Source organism: Eriocheir sinensis, chromosome 14, assembly GCF_024679095.1.
Source record: "Eriocheir sinensis breed Jianghai 21 chromosome 14, ASM2467909v1, whole genome shotgun sequence".
Taxonomy (NCBI): Eukaryota; Metazoa; Arthropoda; class Malacostraca; order Decapoda; family Varunidae; genus Eriocheir; species Eriocheir sinensis.
Window position 1 is genome coordinate 22,238,473 of NC_066522.1, and position 21,295 is coordinate 22,259,767.

At 39.6% G+C, this 21,295-nt stretch overlaps 1 protein-coding gene across 3 annotated transcripts; it reads left to right on the forward strand.

Annotated features, from left to right (window-relative positions):
• Positions 1-695: 695 nt before the first annotated feature.
• Positions 696-20,583, forward strand: LOC126998652 (ankyrin repeat domain-containing protein 11-like). Of its 3 annotated transcripts, none has more exons than XM_050860613.1 (15): positions 696-865; positions 5,442-5,528; positions 5,719-5,964; positions 6,651-6,836; positions 12,981-13,123; positions 13,418-13,595; positions 13,873-14,026; positions 14,158-14,414; positions 14,600-15,003; positions 15,651-15,777; positions 16,074-16,273; positions 16,586-16,795; positions 16,926-17,057; positions 17,325-17,441; positions 19,263-20,583. In XM_050860613.1, the coding sequence occupies exons 2-15, from the start codon at positions 5,459-5,461 to the stop codon at positions 19,440-19,442; spliced, it is 2,604 nt and encodes an 867-aa protein (XP_050716570.1). In that variant the 5' UTR covers positions 696-865; positions 5,442-5,458; the 3' UTR covers positions 19,443-20,583. The 3 variants fall into 3 exon arrangements, with proteins under 3 accessions (XP_050716570.1, XP_050716568.1, XP_050716569.1); XM_050860611.1 differs by having other exon boundaries at positions 697-865; positions 14,600-15,015; XM_050860612.1 differs by lacking the exon at positions 696-865 and adding an exon at positions 1,470-1,717 and having other exon boundaries at positions 14,600-15,015.
• Positions 20,584-21,295: the final 712 nt, after the last annotated feature.

Sequence of the window (21,295 nt, forward strand, 5' to 3'; positions counted from 1 at the left end):
ACAGGGCGTAGCATCATCAGGTAGAAAGTCAGCACGTAAGGATTATGCCGTTTTTTTAATGCATTTCTTGGAATTATTTTAAAGGATATACGTTTATAGGGAAGCAAATTTAACTATAGCCGAGTCAGCACACAGTCCGTCAACAGGATGAAAGAAGTCAGCACGAATCATGGCCTCGTGTTTCATTGCGTTGCTTAGGGTTATTTTGTATATAGGATTGCACGTCTAAAGCAAATCACAGCCTAGTCGATCAGCTCCGAGTCAGCACGTATACACAGCCTGCAGCACGCATATACGTAATGAATGAAGTCAGTACTGATCATAGCATTGCTTGGGGTTATTATGGATGAGTGCACGTCTAAACAAAAGGAAAAGCACAACCGAGGAGTCAGCATTACACACTGCGGTCAGCAATCAGCATATAGTCAGCGGAACGTATCACTTCACTGTGACGTCACGAGCAGCGTTATCAAATTGTTGTACTCTACACACTAATTTTGTCAATTTCTGACTCATAGCAGTCGCACCCACGCAGAAAAACGACATTAGGGTATACATACTATTCAATATGTTAATTATTGATGCTTTCTTGCGCGTTGGAAACGTATCTCTACGATGCTAAAGGTGGCTTAATTATCGTACTCTTGAGAGAGTTCTCGCACATATAAGCACATGCCTCCTGTGACATCAGGATCATGCTCGTGACGTAGTCCTCAAAACAGACGGATTGCGCGGGAAAACGAACGCTCCAGAGAATCAATAATTTGAAGTGGATCGCGAATTCCATAAATGTTCCCTTTGACACGTGTGCATCCATAAGTTAACCGTGGTCATGGAAACCGGTTAATTTTATCGAAAAAGACATGTGAGTAGTGCCAAAATAGGGAAAGAAAACCGAGGATTATCTGTGAGTGTGTGTGGAGGGAAGCTGACGGAGCGGACCTTCTTCTTCTTCTTCTTTAGACCTCAGACGCCTCCAGGTCCTTCTCCTTGGGGTTATCCTTCCTCTCTAGCATTAAATTATATCTCCGTCCTCGTTTCCAGCTCTCGAATTAAGGGTGTCTTCGTGTGGGTTTCTGTTACTGTATTCCCTGCGTCCTTATCTCCCGTCTCGTCTTTGGGTCACTCTCCTTTAATTTGATAGTTACTCGCCTGGTCCTTTTCCTTGGGGTTTTCCTTCCCCTCTAGCCTTAAATTATATCCCCGTCCTCGTTTCCAGCTCCCTAACGAAGGATGTCTTCATGTGGTTCACTATTACTATTTCCTGCGTCCTTATCTCCCGTCTTTCCTTTGAGTCACTCTCCTTTAATTTGATGATGCTCGAAGGAAGTAAGTCCCGTGTGATTGTGACATGCCTGGCTCTCCTCTCTCTCTCTATCGTGGTTCATGGTGAAGTTCCGTGCACGTGGGAGGTTGTATTAGCCAGGAAAATAGATAAATGAAGGAGAAACGAAGGGTGTGCTGGGGAAAGGAAGCTGACGAGAGCTTTGACATCCGGCTCGTCCCTTATCTCTTGCTCCATAATCCCCGCCGTGGCCACGTTAATACTTTATCCGTAGGTTGTATTAGCCAAGGAAATTAGGGATTGGAGGGGAAATGAGGTGTGCTGGGGAAAGGAAGATGGTGAGAGAAATGACAGTCACCTCACCTCGTCTCTTATCTCCTGCTACTTATTCCCGCCGTGACAACGTTAATACCCTATACGTAGTGTTTTCTGGTGTGTATTTCTTACCCTTCGAGTGGTCTGGTGATATGTTAAGCTGTGCAAATGTGATTATTGGATGTAAGTGTATAGCTGTCAGTTTGTTTTTACCTGCAAGCAAAGTCTTGAGTGTTAACTGTTGATGTTTTTCTGCACTTATCTTTTGCACTACCATGTGTCTTGCAAGCCTTGTAGATTGCTTATTGGGTCTAAGTGCATGCCAGTTGGTTTATCCCATTCATGTTAACAGATTCAAGTTTTTTTTAATGATGTTTACTATTTTTAGTTTTGTTTTGTTCTGCAATAATTGTTTGCATTGTCATGTGTTCTGCAAGCCTTATAGATTGATTAGTAGGTCTGAGTGCATGCCAGTTGTTTTTTCCTATTCCTGTTAACAGATTCGTGGGTTTTTTTCTGATGTAAGAAAATTCTGAATTGCTTATTGTTGCTTTTTGCACTAATATTTTGCATTGCCATTTGTTCTGTAAGCCTTGTAGATTAATTATTGAGTGAGTGCATGACATTTGTTTTCTACTATTAATGTTGACAGATTTGAATTATCTGATTTAAGGAAATTCTGAAGTGCTTATTGTTGTTTTTTGCACTAACATTTTGCATTGCCATGTGTTCTCTAAACCTTGTAGATTGCTTACTGGGTCTTGGTGAATGCCAGTTGTTTTCCTACTCATTTTAACAGATTAAATTTTTTTCCGTTGCGAGCAAATCCTGGAGTGTTAGCTATTGATGTTTTTTTCTGCACTAATCTATTGCACTGTCATGTGTTCTGTAAGCTTTGTATATTGATTATTGGGTCTGAATGCATGACAGTTATTTGTGCTTATTAATAGTAACAGATTTGAGTTTTTTTCTGATGTAAGGAAATTCTGGTGTTTTTGGTTCATATTATTGTTTTCTCCTGCACTGTCTTTTGCATTGCCATTTGTTCTGCAAGCCTTCTAGATTGATTATTGGGTCTGAATGCATGAAAGTTATTTGTGCCTATTAATGTTAACAGATTTGAGTTTTTTCTGATGTAAGGAAATTCTGTTGTTTTCGGTCCATATTATTGTTTTCTTCTGCACTTACCTTTTGCATTGCCATGTGTTCTGCAAGCCTTGTAGATTGGAAATTCTGTATTATTGGGTCTGAATACATGACAGCTATTTGTTTCTATTAATGTTAACAGATTTGAGGTATTTTTGTGTTGATATTCCTTGATTGATCCAGATTCTCTAACTGAAATTAGCCACGCAGATTAATTATTGGGTCTAAGTGCATGGCAATCATATGTATTATTTTCCTATTCATGTTAGCAGATTTTGGAGTTACTTTCTGTGTTAATATTCCATGAGTGATCCAAATTCTCCAACCAAAATGGACTCTCTTGCAGCCACACACTATATTCTTTTTGGTGCATTAGTGCTAATCGGACTTTCTTGTTTTCTGTTTTTATTGCCGTTGAGCGGTGCCGGTGCGATAGAAGAAAGAAAAAGATGACGTACGTACCTGTGGAGGCTTGTATATGTTTAGGAAAGGTGGCAGTGGAGTTTTTAACTGTACCGTTTAACACAACCTTGGAAACTGAGAGGATGCTGGAGGAGTGGAAAAGTAAACACGCTGATACCGATTTTTAATAATTAGGTTGATTTATTTTATTTTTTTATTATTTTTTATTTTTTTACAGTATAGGAAGCAGCTCGTGGGCAAAAATAAACAAAAACATAAAAGTCACCTAATCACTGCTCCTATTGAATAAAGTGCAGAGCTGTTGTATGTTGTATGTGGAAGTGTTGAATTGTTTAGTCAGTGTATGAAGTTATGGTTGAAGATAGTGGAGGCTTGCCTAAGAGGAGAGGTGAGTTAGTTTATTCTGTTCTCTAAGACTACCTTCTCGGCAATTATTTTACTATTCATATTCAGCAGTTAATTTGACTTTAGTTTGACAGTTGATCGATTGAAGCTTGCTGCAGAGGAGAGGTGACAATTAGGGAGGAGCAGTATGGTTTTATGACAGGAAGGAGGACTATTACAGATGTGATGTTTGCTCAGAGAATAATGATGATGTGAAGTTTAGGGAAGGGGAGGAGGTCCGTTATATTTTCATGGATTTAGAGGAAGCAGTTTGACATGGTGTTGAGGGAAGAGGTGTGGTATTGTATGAGGAAATCAGGGGTAAGAGAGAAACATGTAAGAGTGTTAAGATAATTATGAGGGCAGTGTGACTGTATAAAAGTTTAGAGGTGAGCAGGAGTTGTGGATTTGTGATAGAACGGTAACAGTGAGAGTGAAAGGGAAGATTTACAATCTATCAAACTATCAAACTATCAAAGTTATATGTATGGTTTAGAGACATACCACTAATGGAAAGACTGGAGGCAGAGTTGAAGATGTTAAGATTTTTGTTGAGAGTGACAAGGATGGATAGGATTAGGAATAAGTATACTAGAGGGACAGCCTAGGTTAGACAGTTTGAGGACAGAGTGAGAGAGTACAGACTGAGATGGTTTTGACATATGTGAAGGAAAGATGCTTGGTATTTTGGGAGAATGAGCTTCCAGGCAAGAGGAAAAGAGGAAGGCCAAAGGGCGTTATGGATGTGGTGAGGGGGACATGCGGACAGTTGGCACGATTTAGAGAACAGAAATATGTGGAAATGGATTATTTATATTATTATTATTATTTTTGTTAATTCTCTTCAGATTGAATATGGTTCTGTTTACTGACGTCAGGCTGAAAATATTCCACGTGCGTCTCCGTGTCCCGCAGACCAAGATAGTTGTTCTCTTCTTCATAAATCAATTATTAAGAGCAGATCTATGTCGTAATTAGGGATGAAGCTCAAAACCCATTCCCTGAGTCCCCTTTCCCCTGAGTCAGGCCCTGTATATGGCAACATCTAAAAGCATTGTCTTGTTAAGCCCTCCAAATTTTTCTTATCAGTTTGTGCAATAGATCTAATCTTTGCACTTATTTCCTCTGTAGACCGCCAGCACCCAAGCGTCTCCCTGGCCTCCTCACCATGACAGACAATAAAGATAATAAGAGCTAATAGTTATATAATTTGATGATGATGATAATACTAATCATAATGATGTTTGTCTATTATTATTATATCACTATTATCATTGTTATTATATTATCATTATTATATTATCTGTTATTATTATTATTATTATTATTATTGTTATTATTATTATTACCATTATAAGCATACTGGTAGTTATAAAAGTGAGGTCATAACAAAATGCTGCTATAGAAAATATTAGTTAAGGAAAAAATTTGCTGTGGGCTAAACATATGCAATTATAGGGGGGTAAATATCACGTGCTTGGCTATGAGTCTTAATTCTTTGCATTTTTGTCTTGAAATACAAGTGTTCAGGTCTGTAGGGACAGTTTGGGGTGAAGAAGACATTTGGCATTCAGTTAATGGTTGGAATAAGTATAATGTTCCGTTCATATATTGTCCTTTAACCCGTCTGCTGTGATCGGCATGGATTTGGCTTTTACTGGTAGCCTGGTCCCAGGTCTTTCTCTGCCTCTGTGGTGGGCAGTGGAGTGTTTCTCATGTGGTATTGGTATGCTGGATTTCCCCTCCCAAGGTGCAGGACCTCACATTTTTCTTCACTGACTTGTAGCGGCCCTTTTTTGTTCCATTCCTGTAGCTTGGTGATGGCTTCTTGTAGGAAATCTGCAGTCAAGGGGTTAAATCATTTATGTGTACTTTCCTTTTCCTCCAGCCTGATGGGTGACAACAATGGTGAGACCAGTCCATTCCAAGCGCAAACTGTTCAGTGCCAGCAAAGAACAGAAGGAAAATGACCCAGGTATGTATAGTCAGGACTGCCTTAGCATCAAATTAACTCACAACTATAGTGCAGAACAAAAACTACCATCTTCAAATCCAACCTTTGCTTATACTGTGGGAAATCTGGAACCACTTTCCTTTCCCATTATTTCCCCACCCTACAGTATCAAAATGGCTGTATATCATAACTTTTTCTTTAATTTTACCAGCTGACAGTGAATTGAGGGGCAAGACTCCCTCAGAGCATCAGGGCCTAACGGACAGTAGCAACACGCTAAACATTGGCTGTCAAAAGAGGGGTGGAAGCAGTGGTGTGGGCAGCCACGTAAAGACAATGGTGGGGTGGGCAGAAGACGTGACCACAGCCCACCACACCCCCAGCCGGCCAGTCATGCCCATGTCTGAGAGGCAGCAGATCGCCCTTCTCATGCAGATGTCCTCTCCCTCTCCACCAGGTGAGTGCACTAGTGGTGGCAATTGTTGAAAGTCACCATACGTTATTATAATTATTGTTCTGCCCAACTTCGTAAGGGAAATTATGGATGTTAAATGAAAAGAAGAGAAGAAGAAGACTATTATTATTGTTATTAGTGAGATTTATGAAAGGGCATCAAGGGAAAATGAAAAATATATATATGTAGATTCAGAGTCCTCCGATGATCAAACATGGATGTGAAAAATAAGAGACAGTGACAGTAAAATAAGGAGAAGAATAAAAGTAATGGGAGATCAAAACAATACCTTTAAGTTAATGGCTGGGCATTAACTTTTACTATAAGCTTACTCATGTTAAAGTTGATCTTGTGTTAATGTTACATACTTGCATTACAACATACACCTCACAGCATCACATGTCTGATAGCAGAAGACTAGTATATTGCACTTTTTTAGGTGGTGTTAGGCGTTGAGTTTGAGAGCCTGTCCAACACCATAAGAAAAAATATGGACATTAAATGAGAAGAAGAAAAAGGAGGAAAGGAGTTAGGTGTTTAAGTTTAGGATGAATATGAACAGACTGTATATAGAAAAAAAGTATATATTTTTATGAAGGTTTCCAGATGTTGGTTTAGGGAATTTTCCTTCACAGAGAGCCACAAGTATAGACAGACTTGTAATGTATGCCTAAAAATCATGCTTTCAGATAAGGCAGAACTGAACCGGTCCAGCAGCCCTCGCACACCCAACACTCCCAGCTTTGGCCGAGGAGTGAACAAACGTAACGAGAGGGGGGAGACGCCTCTCCATGTGGCGGCGATAAAGGGGGACAACGAGCGCATCTCCCAACTCATCTCCCAAGGGGCCGAGGTCAACGCCACGGACTATGCTGGTCAGTGCGAGATCATTTGATTCCTTAGCGACATGCATCACTTGTCCGAGTACTAACTTGTGTATCTCTTCCATGCAGTTAATGAATGTAGCCATGGTACTACCCACTGTCATTGTTTTTATTTTTTGTTCAGCTGAGATGCTAGCCTTTTGTTTGCAGAAAATTATATTAAGTAGTGATATATTAGGTTAACTGATCTCTTTCATGCAGTTAGCAAATGTAGACTCTGTACGACCCATTGTTGCTGTTTCTTTTCTGTTTTGCTGTTAGCATTTTGTTCTCAGGAAATTTTAGTAAGTGATACATATGAAGTAAGGACCTGTAAGTAACCCCAATAACTAACATGGCCCATTTCATCAAGAATTCGTTGTACCTCACCAGACTGAGTAGTATTGAACATTAATTTTTCTGGGTGTTTGAAAAAAAAAAAAAACGTTTGGGGAGGTAAAACTGAATTTACTGACCATGCAAAGAGAACAACTTTTAATTAATTTATTTATTATGTTTGTTTGTTTGTTTGGCCTATAGTGCCAGTAGGCTTTCTTGATGGGGCCTGATGGTTGGGCCCAGCCTGCAATGGCACAGGCCAATGTTCTTTAGTTGGGCCATCTTACTTGGCTCATCCTCCCCTCAGAGCTTATCTTTGATCCTCTTTAATGAGTTTATCTAGAGTCTGGGTTGATAGGTGGTCATCAGGACAGCATGTGGGTAGTCTTAGGTCACTCAACATCGACTGAAAATTGTCAGCTTGTAGTGGTGGGCAGGATTTGAATCTGGATTCTTCAGGACACTGCATCTGCACGCTGACCGCTCACCCACTGCCTCCCTGTAGTTTACCTAGACCAAGTGTTTCTTCAAATACGTGACAGGCACCAACTTAAAGTAAAAATCAACAAAGGAGGAGCTTACTTTGTTGGGTAAAATTTCTTATTTTTGAGGCAGCATATATGAATATGTTGAGTACATAAATATGAAGACTGGGTTATAGTTAGGTGAAGTAAATGGTATCTTCAAACAAACGACAGGCTGCAACTTATACGATAATCAAAGAAAGACTGCACTTTGTTACGGTGACGCAGACGTCGGCGTCACAGTATAGAAAGGGTTAAGAGGAAATGCAAGAGGATTAATCCTCTTCTAAACCTCTTAATCCTCTTAATCCTCTTTTAAACCTCTTAATCCTTTACCATTTCCTCTTAAGAGGTTTAGAAGAGGATTAAGAGGAAATGGAAGAGGATTAAGAGGTTTAGAAGAGGATTAACCCTTTCCATATGGTGACGCCGACGTTGGCGTCACCATATTGAAGGGGTTAAGGGGTGAAAAGGCAGCTAGTGTTTGTTACATCAGTGCAGAGCTCCTCAGAACTGTTGGTTTCATGCAGTCTTGACCACCATATGGTTCTGGTATCATTTGTCATGACTGATGAAAGGGACTGGCTGTCCCTGTTTGGAAGGGGAAAGGAGGATTGTTAGGACTACAGTAACTAATGTGATATTGCACTGCTCAGTGGTCCAGGCACGGTACCTGCCCAACTATTCCTCATTCAGATTTGCAGCCAAGTGTTGAAGTTGCAGAGACCTGAGCATTTAGGTCTCAGGTTTGGTAAGTCGATAACTGGCCGTATCCAAGTGTTCTGTATACTGGTGGAGCACTGACGTAAGTTCTAACAAGGGATGCTTGCAGCCTGTGTTGATCTCAAGAAGGCATTTCTTTCAGTGCCACTAATTAAGAAACAATCTACCTATTATATTCACTTGACTGATATTTTGGTCAGCATGGACACAAAGATCTTCCATGACTGTCCATTTATTGTTGCCACTCTTTACACAGATTTTTATCAGTGCTTTAAAAAAATTTCTGCTTATTCTTTATGTTCAACTCTACACTCCCATATGCACACAGTATTTACCCACCACACTATTCACATCTGTAATCTCTACTGTGATTATAATGTTTCCTTCATTCTCTCCCTGTACCCTCTCCATATTGCCTACTTCCTATACCAATAAATATATCCATAATTTTTTCCCTCAGTTCCCTTCTCGTCACTTTAACTTCCTTTTTGTAGATCATTTGTGAGGTACTAAGATCTATGGTAAAGTTAAAAAGTGTTGCTTGTCTGCCTTTTTACTTTCCTTTTATAATTCGATTTGATCTTTTATTTTTTTTACTTTCACCTTCTTGGATGTATTTACACACTTATTTGTACCTGTTTTACTTTTCACATAGACCTGTTCTTGGTTTTAGTTTCCTTTCTCTTAATTTTCCAGAAGTTGTGTATTATCTTTCACACTTTCTGCCTCTTCCTTGGTGTTACAGTTGAGTATAACACTTCCTTCGATAGATTCCTTGTTTTCTTCATATATCTCTTAGTGTTTTCTGCCCCTTCCTTCTTTTCTAAGCCAAATAAAACCCTTCCTAAGATTGATTCCTTGGCTTCTTGATACACTATAGGAATTTCATCTTTCCCGCCATACAAAATATCATCTCTTCAATATTTTCCGCTTCTTTCTATTCCTTAGACTTCTTTTTCTATTCCCATTCCAAAGACTCCCCAAGAACACTTCCTGATATCCTTGGCTGCTTCACACGGGCTAAGGAATTTCATCTTTCCCGCCTTACAAAATATCATCTTCAATATTTTCTGGCTCTTCCTTGGTTTCAGAGCTAAATAAAACACTCCTTAAGATTTCCTATTCCTAAGACTTCCTTACCTGTCCCTTTTCCTATTCCCAAGAACACTTCCTGATATCCTTGGCTTCCTCATAAGGGCAGGGGAAATTCATCTTGCGGGCATTACAACATATCTCTTTAATCTCTTCTGCCTCTTCCTTCGTTTTAAAGCTAAATAAAACCTTTCCTAACATTAATTCCTCGACTTCTTGATACGGGCAAAGGAATTTCATCTTTCCCGCCTTACAGAATGTCACCTCTTCAATATTTTCTGCCTTTTCCTTGGTTTCTATGTCTCTATCTTGGTTTCGAAGCCAAATAAAACCATTCCCAACACTTATTCCTCGACTTTTTGATACGGGCAAAGAAAATTCATCTTTCCCGCCACACAAAATGGAGGCCGAGGGCTTGGGTGCGGGATGGAGGAGAGGGCAGGGAGGGGCATATCGAGGGGGGGGGTGAGAAGCTGCGTTCCCAGACACTCATATCTCCTTCCATTCCACCCTAAATCATCGTTATTGCGGCCTCCTTAGGAAAATAACAATATCACACCCTCACCTACCCCAGTAACTGTAACCCAAGCAATGACGAAGAAAGTCCCTGAAGAAAAATCCTGTCCAACCCAACACGCATCCCTCGCTTACTCTGTTACTTGTTTTGCTTCCCGTTGAGGCTGAGTAAGGGCATTTAAGGTCTTTTCCATGCCATTTAGAGCCTATTCACACTCATAGAGCCTAAACAGAGGTGGCCAGAGGGTGGGGGAAAGTGGAGAAGGGGAGAGCGGTGGGTGGATGAGATGGTAAGGGGGTGGTTGAGGTAGTGGATGACGGCCGCTTTGTGTGGTGGGTTGGATGACCTCTCGGCCCTCCCTCTACAATTACTGCCATTTGGAGAGGCTATTTCTCACCTCCAAGGCTGAATCCTGACCTCTCTCGCCTGCTGGTCACGTGAGAAGAGGAAAAAGGTGTTGAAATCGTGTTGTGTACGTGTTTTTGTGGGTCACATATTTGGGGAGGCTGTGCTGGGTGTGGTGGTGATGGTGGTGGCTGCCAATTTCCCTCTATTTTTCCATATTTCTATCTATTCCATGCCCTAAATGCCTCACAGTGTTGATTTCGTGTTCTGTACGTGTTCCCGGGGGTCACAGATTTGGGGGAGGCTGTGGTGGTGATGGTGGTGGTCTCGTTCTCTGATCTTCCTCAGTTTCTCGCTATTTCACATTCTATCTTGCTTTAAATCCTCCACAGTGTTGAATGCGTGTTCTGTACGTGTTCCCATGGGTCATATGCTTGGGTTGGAAGGTCTTGGATGTGGTGGTGGTAATGGTACTGGCTTTCTCCTCTTGTTCCTGTTTTTCTATAGACTTACGGTGATTTATATTGCTACTTAGATCTTTATGCCTTATTCTTGGATCCTTCGTATCCATCAGTTATTCTTCTCTTCCTTGGTTTTCAGTTTTTAACTCGACTAATCTTGTGGGTGTTTTTGTCTGGTTGTGTTGCTGTGTAGAAGTTGGATGTTGTTTATCAGGCTTGAGGTGTTGATCTCAGAGGCACAGGCAATTGGTTTCTAGTTTAATTATGATGTTATTCATTTGGAGCGAGTTTTATTGGTTGGAAAACTGCTACAAGTGTTAGTTTTGTTTAGTTGGTAAATAGCTACAGAAGTGCTTTAGGCATTTGGCAGTAGCTTCCTGTTTTAGTATGAATAGGTTGATTTATAACCTTAGCAGTGATAGGTTGCCATTTTTTAACAGCAAAGGAAGCAGCTCGGGGAAAAAGCCTGCTAAGCACTACTATAAAAGAAAATAGAATATAGTGGCCAGGAGAGATGTCGATTTTGGATGGAAAGGTGTCTTGATACTCTGATAGGTTACTAATTTAGCGGTAATTGGTCACTATACGTTTGGGTAAGGTGGGATTCTGTTAGTTTATAAATAGATCCAATGTTTGAGACTGGTTGATCTGAGTTTCAAGTCACGTACTATCATTTAGCAGACCTGAGCTGAGTAACCAGAGATGCAGACTAAATTTCTGAGTTAAAATATGATGCCTTTGAAATGAAGATCATTGTTGTCACCAGAAAACTATTATGAAAGCCCTAGAACAAATTTGTTGCTAAGTTACTCCTTTCAAGACATTAAAGATGATATTTACCGATGATAGATTGCTAGTTTATGACGTCAGGTTGCCATCTTAGTGGCTGTATATTACTACATATGTGTTAGGTTAAGATGGGTTTATGTTAGTTTATAGTTCAATCCTGAGGTTGTGACAGCTGAACCGGGGGCAAAATGACTCTGGGATCTATTCACTGGTTGGGCCACTGTACCACACTTATTATTTGGCCTATTAATAGTTAGAAAAGAAAATGGCAGAAGCTTTGTCATAGCTGCTGATGCTGTATATGACACCCATTATTTATATGTGCTGACCGACTAGCTGTTTGTAGTTATGTTCCAGTTTTTATTACAAAATTTTCACAGAAAGAAACATGCATTAGTAAATCATTGCCAGTAGTCTGATATGATTAAGTAACTGGAAAGGTGAGAAGAAAATAGCAGATTCTTTCTCACTACCACCAATACTGTATGTCCTTTTTGAATAACTTGTAGAATATGGAAAGCCAAACAGAATGAGAGTCTGACACAGTGGGGAAATGTTTGTAAAATTACTGTTTTATCATCAGCCATCTTGTCCCTAATAGAAATAAGGTGACTTGTTGAAATGACCTTGGTTTACAAATAAGAACAGAAATCATGAAAGGATAAGAGGATTAGTTCAATGAGAGGGGATGAAGTGGTTAATGAGATTAGTTTAATAAGGTGGGTGAAGTGGTTTAATAGGATTTGCTTAATGAGGTGGGTGAAGTTAAGATTAGTTCAGAGATGGGCTTAAGTGGGTAATAAAATAGGTTCAGTGAGATGGGCTGAAATGGTGTTCAGATTCTTTAAGTGAATTGTAGGACATTGTCACCAACACCAAATGATGTCTTGGCTTAGTGGTGAGTCCAGTCCAGTCCAGTAGTAGGCGTCGGATTGCCTTTGTAACGGCTCCCACTTATGTCTTATTCTTGATTCTTGATTGTTGATTTGGCGTTGTTGTCTTTTAGTTTTGTTCAGTTTTCTTTTTTCTTCTGCTCCATATTGTTGTGATATAGTTTTTTCTGAAAACTATATCACAATAATAGAAAAAGAAGAACAGTGCTTGATACACTTGTTGGTTCACTAAAGGTGTTTGCTGTGTTGCAGTTATAATTTCTACCTCACTGTATCCATGCCAATCTTCATTTATATTTACCTGGGCTTTAACAAGTTTTTGAACTACAAATAAAAAAAAATATTGACAGACCACTTAATCTGTCATCACAACCTTGCCAAGAAAATTATATATGTCCTAGCCACTAATTATGTAGATTCGTATTCAGCATGATAGCATAGTATATTAAAGACCCCCTTCTCTCCTTCACCAGGCTGGAGCCCACTTCATGAAGCATGTAACCGTGGATTTTACGGAGTGTCCAAGTTGTTGATTGAAGCTGGAGCAGACGTTAATGCCAAAGGTCTTGATAACGACACTCCCCTACATGATGCTTGCATTAACAACCACTTTAAGGTATTGTCAACAGTATTATCTTGTTGGCATGCTATTTGTGATTATATATATGCCTTCTCTTTGCAGTTTTGTTAATACTGAATTTATTCATCCATGCTTTATTATGTGATTTCATTGACACATGACAAAATTTTGACTTAAATAGATTCATGAATACATTACATTGGGTTTGGTTAATGAATTTTTGTTTGGTCATGTTTTTGGAATGTAGCCTTTGTGTTTAGTGAAGGACGAGTGTAAAGAGTAGAAGTGACTCTGGGATTTGAGTTGTGGTTAACGAGTCCGCTGTTTCAGTTGGTACGGTTGCTGCTAAGATGTGGAGCAGGTGTTGATGTGGTGAACCGGCGAGGGAAGACACCGAGAGACGTCTGTCGATCACCAGGTATTGTTGCACTAATAGAGGCAGCGTCACGAGGTCTCATACAAGAACTGGGCTCATCTTCTGGAGACGAGCTTCCACAACCTTACATCGGTACATGCTCACTTCTGGTTACATTGTTGTTCAACCTTTTCTTTCATGGCCATATTTAATCTTTATTATTTTCATTGGACTTTGTTTTTTGTAAAGCGTCCTTCTCATCATCAGAAGAGTAGGGTAATATGTTAATCATTATGTTTATTATTTTACAAAGGAACATGCAATGGGAGACTATCATTGTACTTATCACTGTAATTTCATAGTTATGGCACCATGATTGCATACCTCAATCAGTCCCTGTAATTAAGGGTACATTATTATACATGTACAGGTGGTAGCTGCACAAGTATGTCTAGGCGGACTCCTCCTGCCAACAAATCTTCAGAGGACAAGCCTGGGGTAGGACCCGGGTCACCACGTGTCACTTTACGTCTGCCAAACGCAGTTTCACGCACACCAGAGAAGCCAAGACCCCACGACAGCAAGTGAGACATTAGTGATTCTCTTTATTTAACTGATGCAGTCTTATACATATCAATATATTATTTATAGGAGGGTGCTGGAAAGTTCTGTAGCTTAGTAAAAGATTCTTTGTCATGTATCTTTTTATTTTCAGAAACATAATGGAAAACAGTGAGGATGTGTACGAGTTCAAGTGCAGTAAGGATGAAGGGAGAGGGGAGGAAGATGAGGACAAGACCGCAGCAGCTGCACCTCCAAGGCCAGATGCTGGACCACCTGAAGACAAGGGAGACAAGAGAGGCAGAGAAGGAGAGACTGAAGAAGATGAGGAAGCAAGAAAAAAGAGGAGAAAGGAGGAAGTGAAAGACGCAGCAGTTAAAGGTGTAGGACGAGGGGGTGGCCGTCCCACTGGTAAGTTTACATGTTGGTTGAACACTGTAGCTTTTGTCACTGTAGCCTATGGTGTAGCAGAGAACAAAAGTTGCCTTGTTCATAATTTTGTCAAGCTGCTTATACAAAACTGGGAACTCAAAGTATCTTATGAAATGTCAAATATTCAATACATGTGGATGTTAATTATTTAATCCTTTCAATAGGAACCTCAGATAAGAATGTCAAGTCAGGAGGACGTGGGACCACTGCAGGGAACAATACCGGTGGCAATGCCCCCAAGCAGACTACCACAGTCAGTGGTCCACCTGCTGGGGAGCAGCGCAAGAGCCCTATGGGGTCAGCAGCCAACAGTCCTAAACCTCCAAGCACCAAAAATGGTGGGGACAGTAGTGACACTGAAGATGATGTCAAAAGTGAATCCAGCTCCGGTGCCGGGCCCAAGGTGCCGCCCCTCAAGATTGTCCTCGGCGGCGGCACTGAGCAGGAGACCAGCACACGTAACGGCAAGAGTTCCAGCAATCGTCAGCTGCCGTACGTGGTGAACACGAGCTCTGGGGAAGAAAAAGAGGTTCCCATGGACGGCAAGGAGCCAGGAGTGACTGTGAAGGTGAATTGTGATGTATGTGAACTTGTGCTTTGTTGTAAATAGCTTAAGACTTCTTGGGTGGGAAAACAAAACTCTCTCCCTATCTTTTATACATCAAAATCTATTTCCTGGCTCCCATTTTATTTATTTATTTATTGTTCTGTTTTGCTTGATCAGAATATTACTCATTTCCTCTACTGCTGTAAAGAAATAATTTAAGTTCTATATCAGACCAACATGTATAAGCTCTACATTGTATTGTTTGATAATGAATCGTAAGAGGAGTTGCAAGAGTCTGAGATCGTCTCTTTTACCAATTTTGGCAATTCTTGGCATCTTCTAACCTTATTCTAGGAGCTTCATGTTTGGGCTTTTCATATTTTGTTTTGTGCTTGGCTGCCTCTTTTGCTATAAAATAATTGTAAGTTATCCATTATTTAACTCCATGAGATTGGATTTAGCTGTGCCAGCTGTTGAAAATTTGAAGGCTATTTAACATAAACAACTGCTGTGCCTGAGCATCATTTGTTTTGATGTGTTCATGATTTTTTCAGCCTTTTAAGCTAAAGTAAGAAAAAAAATGGAATACTGCATTATTTTCCTTTTAGATATTTATAAATTCTTACCTGTGCAGATGTAAGAAGTAATATTACATTTGTCTTGTGCAGAATGAGGAGCAAGGGGGTGCTGGCAGCAGTTCTGGCAGTGAGAAGGGCAGTGGCACCAGAATCACCAGGTCCCAGCGAGGCAGCGGTGGTGGGGGAAACTCCAGCTCTGCAGAGGAGTCTACTACAGGTAATTCATTGAAGTGATTTAGAGAACATGGTGATGGGTTGATATTGAACAATGGGGGCTTGTATTCTTTCAGCATTTGAAATATATACATTTGTAAACTTTGAATGTCTGTTTAATTGTTATGCATTGTGTAGAAGCTTTGCCATTAGTACAGCTTTTTCCATCTTGAATGTGTGGGAAATGGAGAGGATTTTGTTCATGTTTATATCTTTTTCATTGTCTTGAGTTATGGCTCCTTCAGTTTCACCCGAGATGTGTGTTCAGTTCATCATCAAGGTAAACTTTTCCCGTGACAGCCTCAACCTCAGTGGTGAAGCAGGAGGTGACGGTGAAGGTGGAGGAGGCCGCCCGGCCCACCACCACCATGGACGATGCCGTTCACCCCCGCAAGAGGAAAATCAAGATGAAGGAGCCAGAGTGTGAGCCTCCTGCAGTCTCCTTGGTGGATCAGCCAATGACTAATTGTTATGAAACCTTTCTCAATATCAGGAAACAGGTATGTGGGCAGTTTTCTTTTCTTTCTCTGCAATTGTTAGTTGTTAAGTTTTCTATCCCTGTCATAGCACACACAGACATACACTGAACAGCAGTATAGAAGTGAGTGTAACACAAAGTAACAGTAGCATGCAAATAGTTAATTTTGAAGAATTAATTTGTTTATATTTTGAGTTAATGATACCTCTGATCTAAGCTGTCTCCTTCATATTTGGTATTACAATGGTTGTGGTGAAGCATCTTAAAAATATATGTAGGAAGGAAGGAAATAAATAACATTGTAATTTTTTCTTTAACTTAATTTGTTTATCAGATTGAGCGGCGACGTGAGAATCTTCGACCTGTTCAGCCCAAGCCCCCCCAAGGGTTTAAAGACTACTTAATGAACCGGTGCTCCTACGTCTTGGCCGGCAATGCCACCTCCAGACTGTCGCCCATCATGACTCCGCCTGCCGCCTTGAATCAGGTCCTCAAGGATCTCTTTACAGATCAGGAAAAGGAGCGCTACAGACTCCGACTTCAGGTAAAGCCTTTGTTTTTCTCTCATTTTTTATTGTGAGACCTGGAATATTAAGATGAGATGAAAGATAATGCAACCCTTCATCTCTTTTAACGTCTGCCATGTATTCATACATATTTCTTTTTCCTCTCAGCATCTAATAGAGAAGGAGAAATTAGTGCTGAGTGTGGAGCAAGAGATTCTGCGTGTTCACGGGCGTGCAGCGCGTGCATTAGCCAACCAAGCGCTGCCCTTTTCTGTCTGCACATTCCTGAAGGACGAGGAGGTCAGTGTTTATGGAATATTAACCACTTTAGTGTTTTCATAATGCAGGTACCAAGCTTATGTCTATTATTCTGATTAGGCACTCTTACTTTCTTTACTTAGCCTTGGGTTTTATAATGCCTGAATGTAGCTCATGTCAAGTGATGGTGCACTGACTGACTTATAATGGAGTTATAATATAAGCTTACTTGCATGGTAAAATCTCAACTGATGCTTATTTTCATCGACAGAATAAGATATTTAAGATATTATTTTCTATCATTTTCAGGTTTATAACATTATTTCACCGGAACAAGAGAAAGACGGCAATGCGAGGTCTAGATACAATGGACGATTATTCCTCTCATGGTTGCAAGATGTAGATGACAAATGGGACAAGATTAAGGTATGTGCTATAACATTATCACTGTTTATTGCAGGTGTATGTGTTGGTGATGCTATTCTACGATTATTATTAAAGAAGAAATCTAGTGTACAACAAAAGGTAAGTTCGAAACACAAAATGACAGGGACGGGTACAAGGAGTTGCTGACTGGAAAGTTGAGATGTAAGATGTTTGGCTGCAACCTGTTTCCAAAGAAGCAATTAATAGGGGTCTGAGTCTGACCTTTGCCTTAACCTCAAGACCAGATTAGAAATATCAAGGCCTCATAATATTTCCTTGGCTTCATATATTTCTTGAGACCAGGTTATCATGAGTGTGTGGCTCAGAGAAACTGTAATAGTACTGAAATATTTCTTCTGTATCATATCTATGTAATGATGTGAAAACCAAACATGTGAACTGAGTCACCAAAATGAGATTAACCTAAAGTTTTGAGTCTGGTCATGTGTGCTCTCATTACTATTTGGCAACACTAAAGTTGTGTCTGATGGGATAGATTTGCTTTGTTTCTGGGATTAACATCTTTGTTAGTAGTTTCACCACAGTTGAAAGCATAGCACCAGCATTTTATTTCCATAGTCCAAGTCTAAAAGTGTGATGTCTGTTCTCCACACATTTCGTACTGCTAACTCCAAGACTAACATGATAAATATAGCCTTTTTAGGATTAACATCTCCCTCACTAGAAGCCATTATGTACATCAAAAGCAATTTAATTCAAAGAGCAACAGATTTGTGCTTATTTGAATTTGCAATTTTTTTTGACGGTTAAACGTCACCCCCAAATCAGTGTAAATGTGTACATGCACAATTAGATAGTATCAGACATTAATTTTGGCAGTTTGTTTACCTTTCTTAAATGCTCTACATCTCTCCTCTGTGGTGCAGTGCTTAGCGTATCTACATACATATCCACGGACCTGGGTTCGAATCCCAGCCCTCCTTGTCTACATGCAGCTTCCCCAACTGTTATCCCTTTCTGGCTGGGTGATAAATGGGTACCTGGGGAAAGTTCTTACTTTATAGTACTATAGAAAGAAAAAAAATTGCTCTGTACCCATGCTCTGCCTGGCAGTCATGATGGAGGCTGAAAGGTGAGGTTTGATGGGAAGGACACATGGAAAAGGATAATTTGTTAAGAAAAGTCAGTAGATGTCACAGACTTCTATAGAAGTCTGAGGCATACGATTCATTGTAAATTGATCATTTTTAATGTTCTCGAATGGTGGTTTGATTTCCAAATAAAGTTCATCATTGTTACTAACCACTCCAGTACTTACTAGAGGGGTATGCAAGTTGCTAGTTCCTTCATTGCATTTGGCATTTTCTATTGGGAATATTTTAGTTTCCTTTTTGTTTTCATAAGTTTTGTTCTTCAAAGGGTGTAGCTTAAGTATTGTAGATGTATTAATATTTTGAAAATGAGCTGACACAGCTCTTGAGAAGTATGTAATTTTAATCTTATAGTATATTTGTTTCATCTAAGTAAGGGTATTTTTTTTCAGCCTAATACTATATACACTAATGTAAACATCAGTCCTATGTATAATTTACTCCAGCTCTAATGAACCTCCCAGAGAAGTAACAGCCATGTTTAATTAAAGTTGTCACCCCAAGCTTAATCATGAAACAAAATACAAAAAATATGATGTTTACATTGGTATATGTATTCAGTATGTACTTATTATTGTGTAAATTTAAGTTGTACCTGAGATCTGGGTATGTAGAAAGGAATGTAGAAGTAATGGCATCATTTGCACCCTATTTTTACTTCCTCCTCTTCACATTTGACTAGACTCATTCCTTCAATCTCTTGGTACAGGAGTTCATGGTTCTGAGACACCACAATGAGGCTGAGTCGCTACATGCAGTGCAGCGGATGGACTGGGAGTGGAAGCTGAAGGAGCTTGGGGACTGTGATGCAAATTCCAGGCCACATATAGATGATTTACATGTGCCTATGGTCCATGTATCTGATGACTTTGACCTCCTACCAGAATGAATTAGTTTACATTTGCTGTATGGAGTTAAAAGAGTTTTACATCAGTATACACATGATTTGAGCTTCACATGCATTTTATAGGCATGGATAGTCTTCTGTCTATAGTAAATGGTCTTTGTGCTCACTGTACAGGGCATATACAGGAATGAACCTTCACCACTGAGAAGGGGATAGAGTTGAGAGAAACTCTGGCTGTGATATTTGTTTGCTGGTACTTTCCTGTAGGTCTAAAACATAGCATTACACAGGCCCAGACTCTAGTTCAAATTTTGCATAAGGTGCCCAATAAATCCCTATGTTTGAATGCTTTATAGATAAATTACAACTTATGAGCCACTGAATATAATAAGTTGATGCGTCTCCCAATAACTACCATAGGTTAGGAACTGTGTGTCAAAAGGCTGGGGTGAAGAAGGAGGTCTGTATTTCTGTGATAATACATTTGACTTTCATAGTATCTAGGGCATGCAACACAATCATCAGTGAATCATTACCTGGGACATCTCCTCTTGTGTCAAAGTGGATGGTATTGCTTCATATTAGAATGCTTGTGGTGAATGACGATAAAAAATGGGTTTAGATTTTTTTTTATTTGTTGGTTTCCTTAGAAAAAATGGTGTATGTTTGTGTGTGTGTGTGTGTGTGTGTGTGTGCACTACATGTTTTATGGAACTAAATCATATTCGTTATATAAATGTTCATTGACGCCACATTTTGCTTAATGTTCAAGATTAATGTTTGACTTGACTTCACTCAGTATGATTATCTAATTGTAATTGTTGCATAGTCATCAGAAATTTGATGTGGAAATATGTTCTAAGAATGGCATTGTCCAGTATTTGTGCCAGTGTATGAAGTGAGAAATATGAATGGCTGGATAATATTAGTATGAAAATTATCATCAGTCCATTAAGTAAACTTGTCATTTAATAATAAGTATATTATATTGTAAGATTACTACTTGCTCAATTTAATATAATTTTATTAAAACTTATAAAAAAAATGAGGAAGGACTTGGTTCTACAAGCCTGCTTGAACATGTTGTAACGGAAATATCAATATGATCTGTGTATCAAGTGTTGGATGTCTTGAACACTAAAGTGGTAAATTCAGTCTAAGTCACAATAAATGAAAAATTTCACATTGTTTCTTTCTTCATGTTGCTGGTCATGTATTTTCCACTTACCTTTGGTCCTGCTGCTTGCACACAGGAAGGTCAAGTATAGCCTGAAATGGAAGGAACACCAGACCTAAGGTATTTTGGGTTCAATGGGAACCTAACAGTAAAGGTAAGCTTGAGAAAAATGAACTAAATTGCATTTGCCACAACATTGATCTCCAATTCTTTGATTCAAGTATTAGGCTGATTAATGTCCATATAAAGTCTCTTTCTGTCAGGTTTCCTAAAGTATCCAGTCTGACACTACAGAGTGTATCTTTGTTCCTGGACTTCATATGTATGTACAGTATCAGTAATGCCATAGTGCCTGAATTCAGTACTGGGATCTGGAATTACAACTTTGAGGCTGCGTACACATTGAGTAGACAGTCATTGTTGGGTGCCTGGCACACTTCAGTGCTGTGCAATGTATATCCAAATGATTTACCTGGTTAATTACGGGGTGTGAAAAGAAAAACGTATATAACAAAGGTTAGGACTAGGTTTATTTATAAGGAAGCTTTGACATACAGTTATAAAGATATATTTGCTATATATATGCTTTCATATGTATCTATGCTGAAGCACATCTTGCATTGACCTGCTGGCTCCACATAAAGTTGTGAAACCTGTGATCATTGTGTATCAAAAACAATGGTAAAGATCCGCACATGCACACATACACACACACACA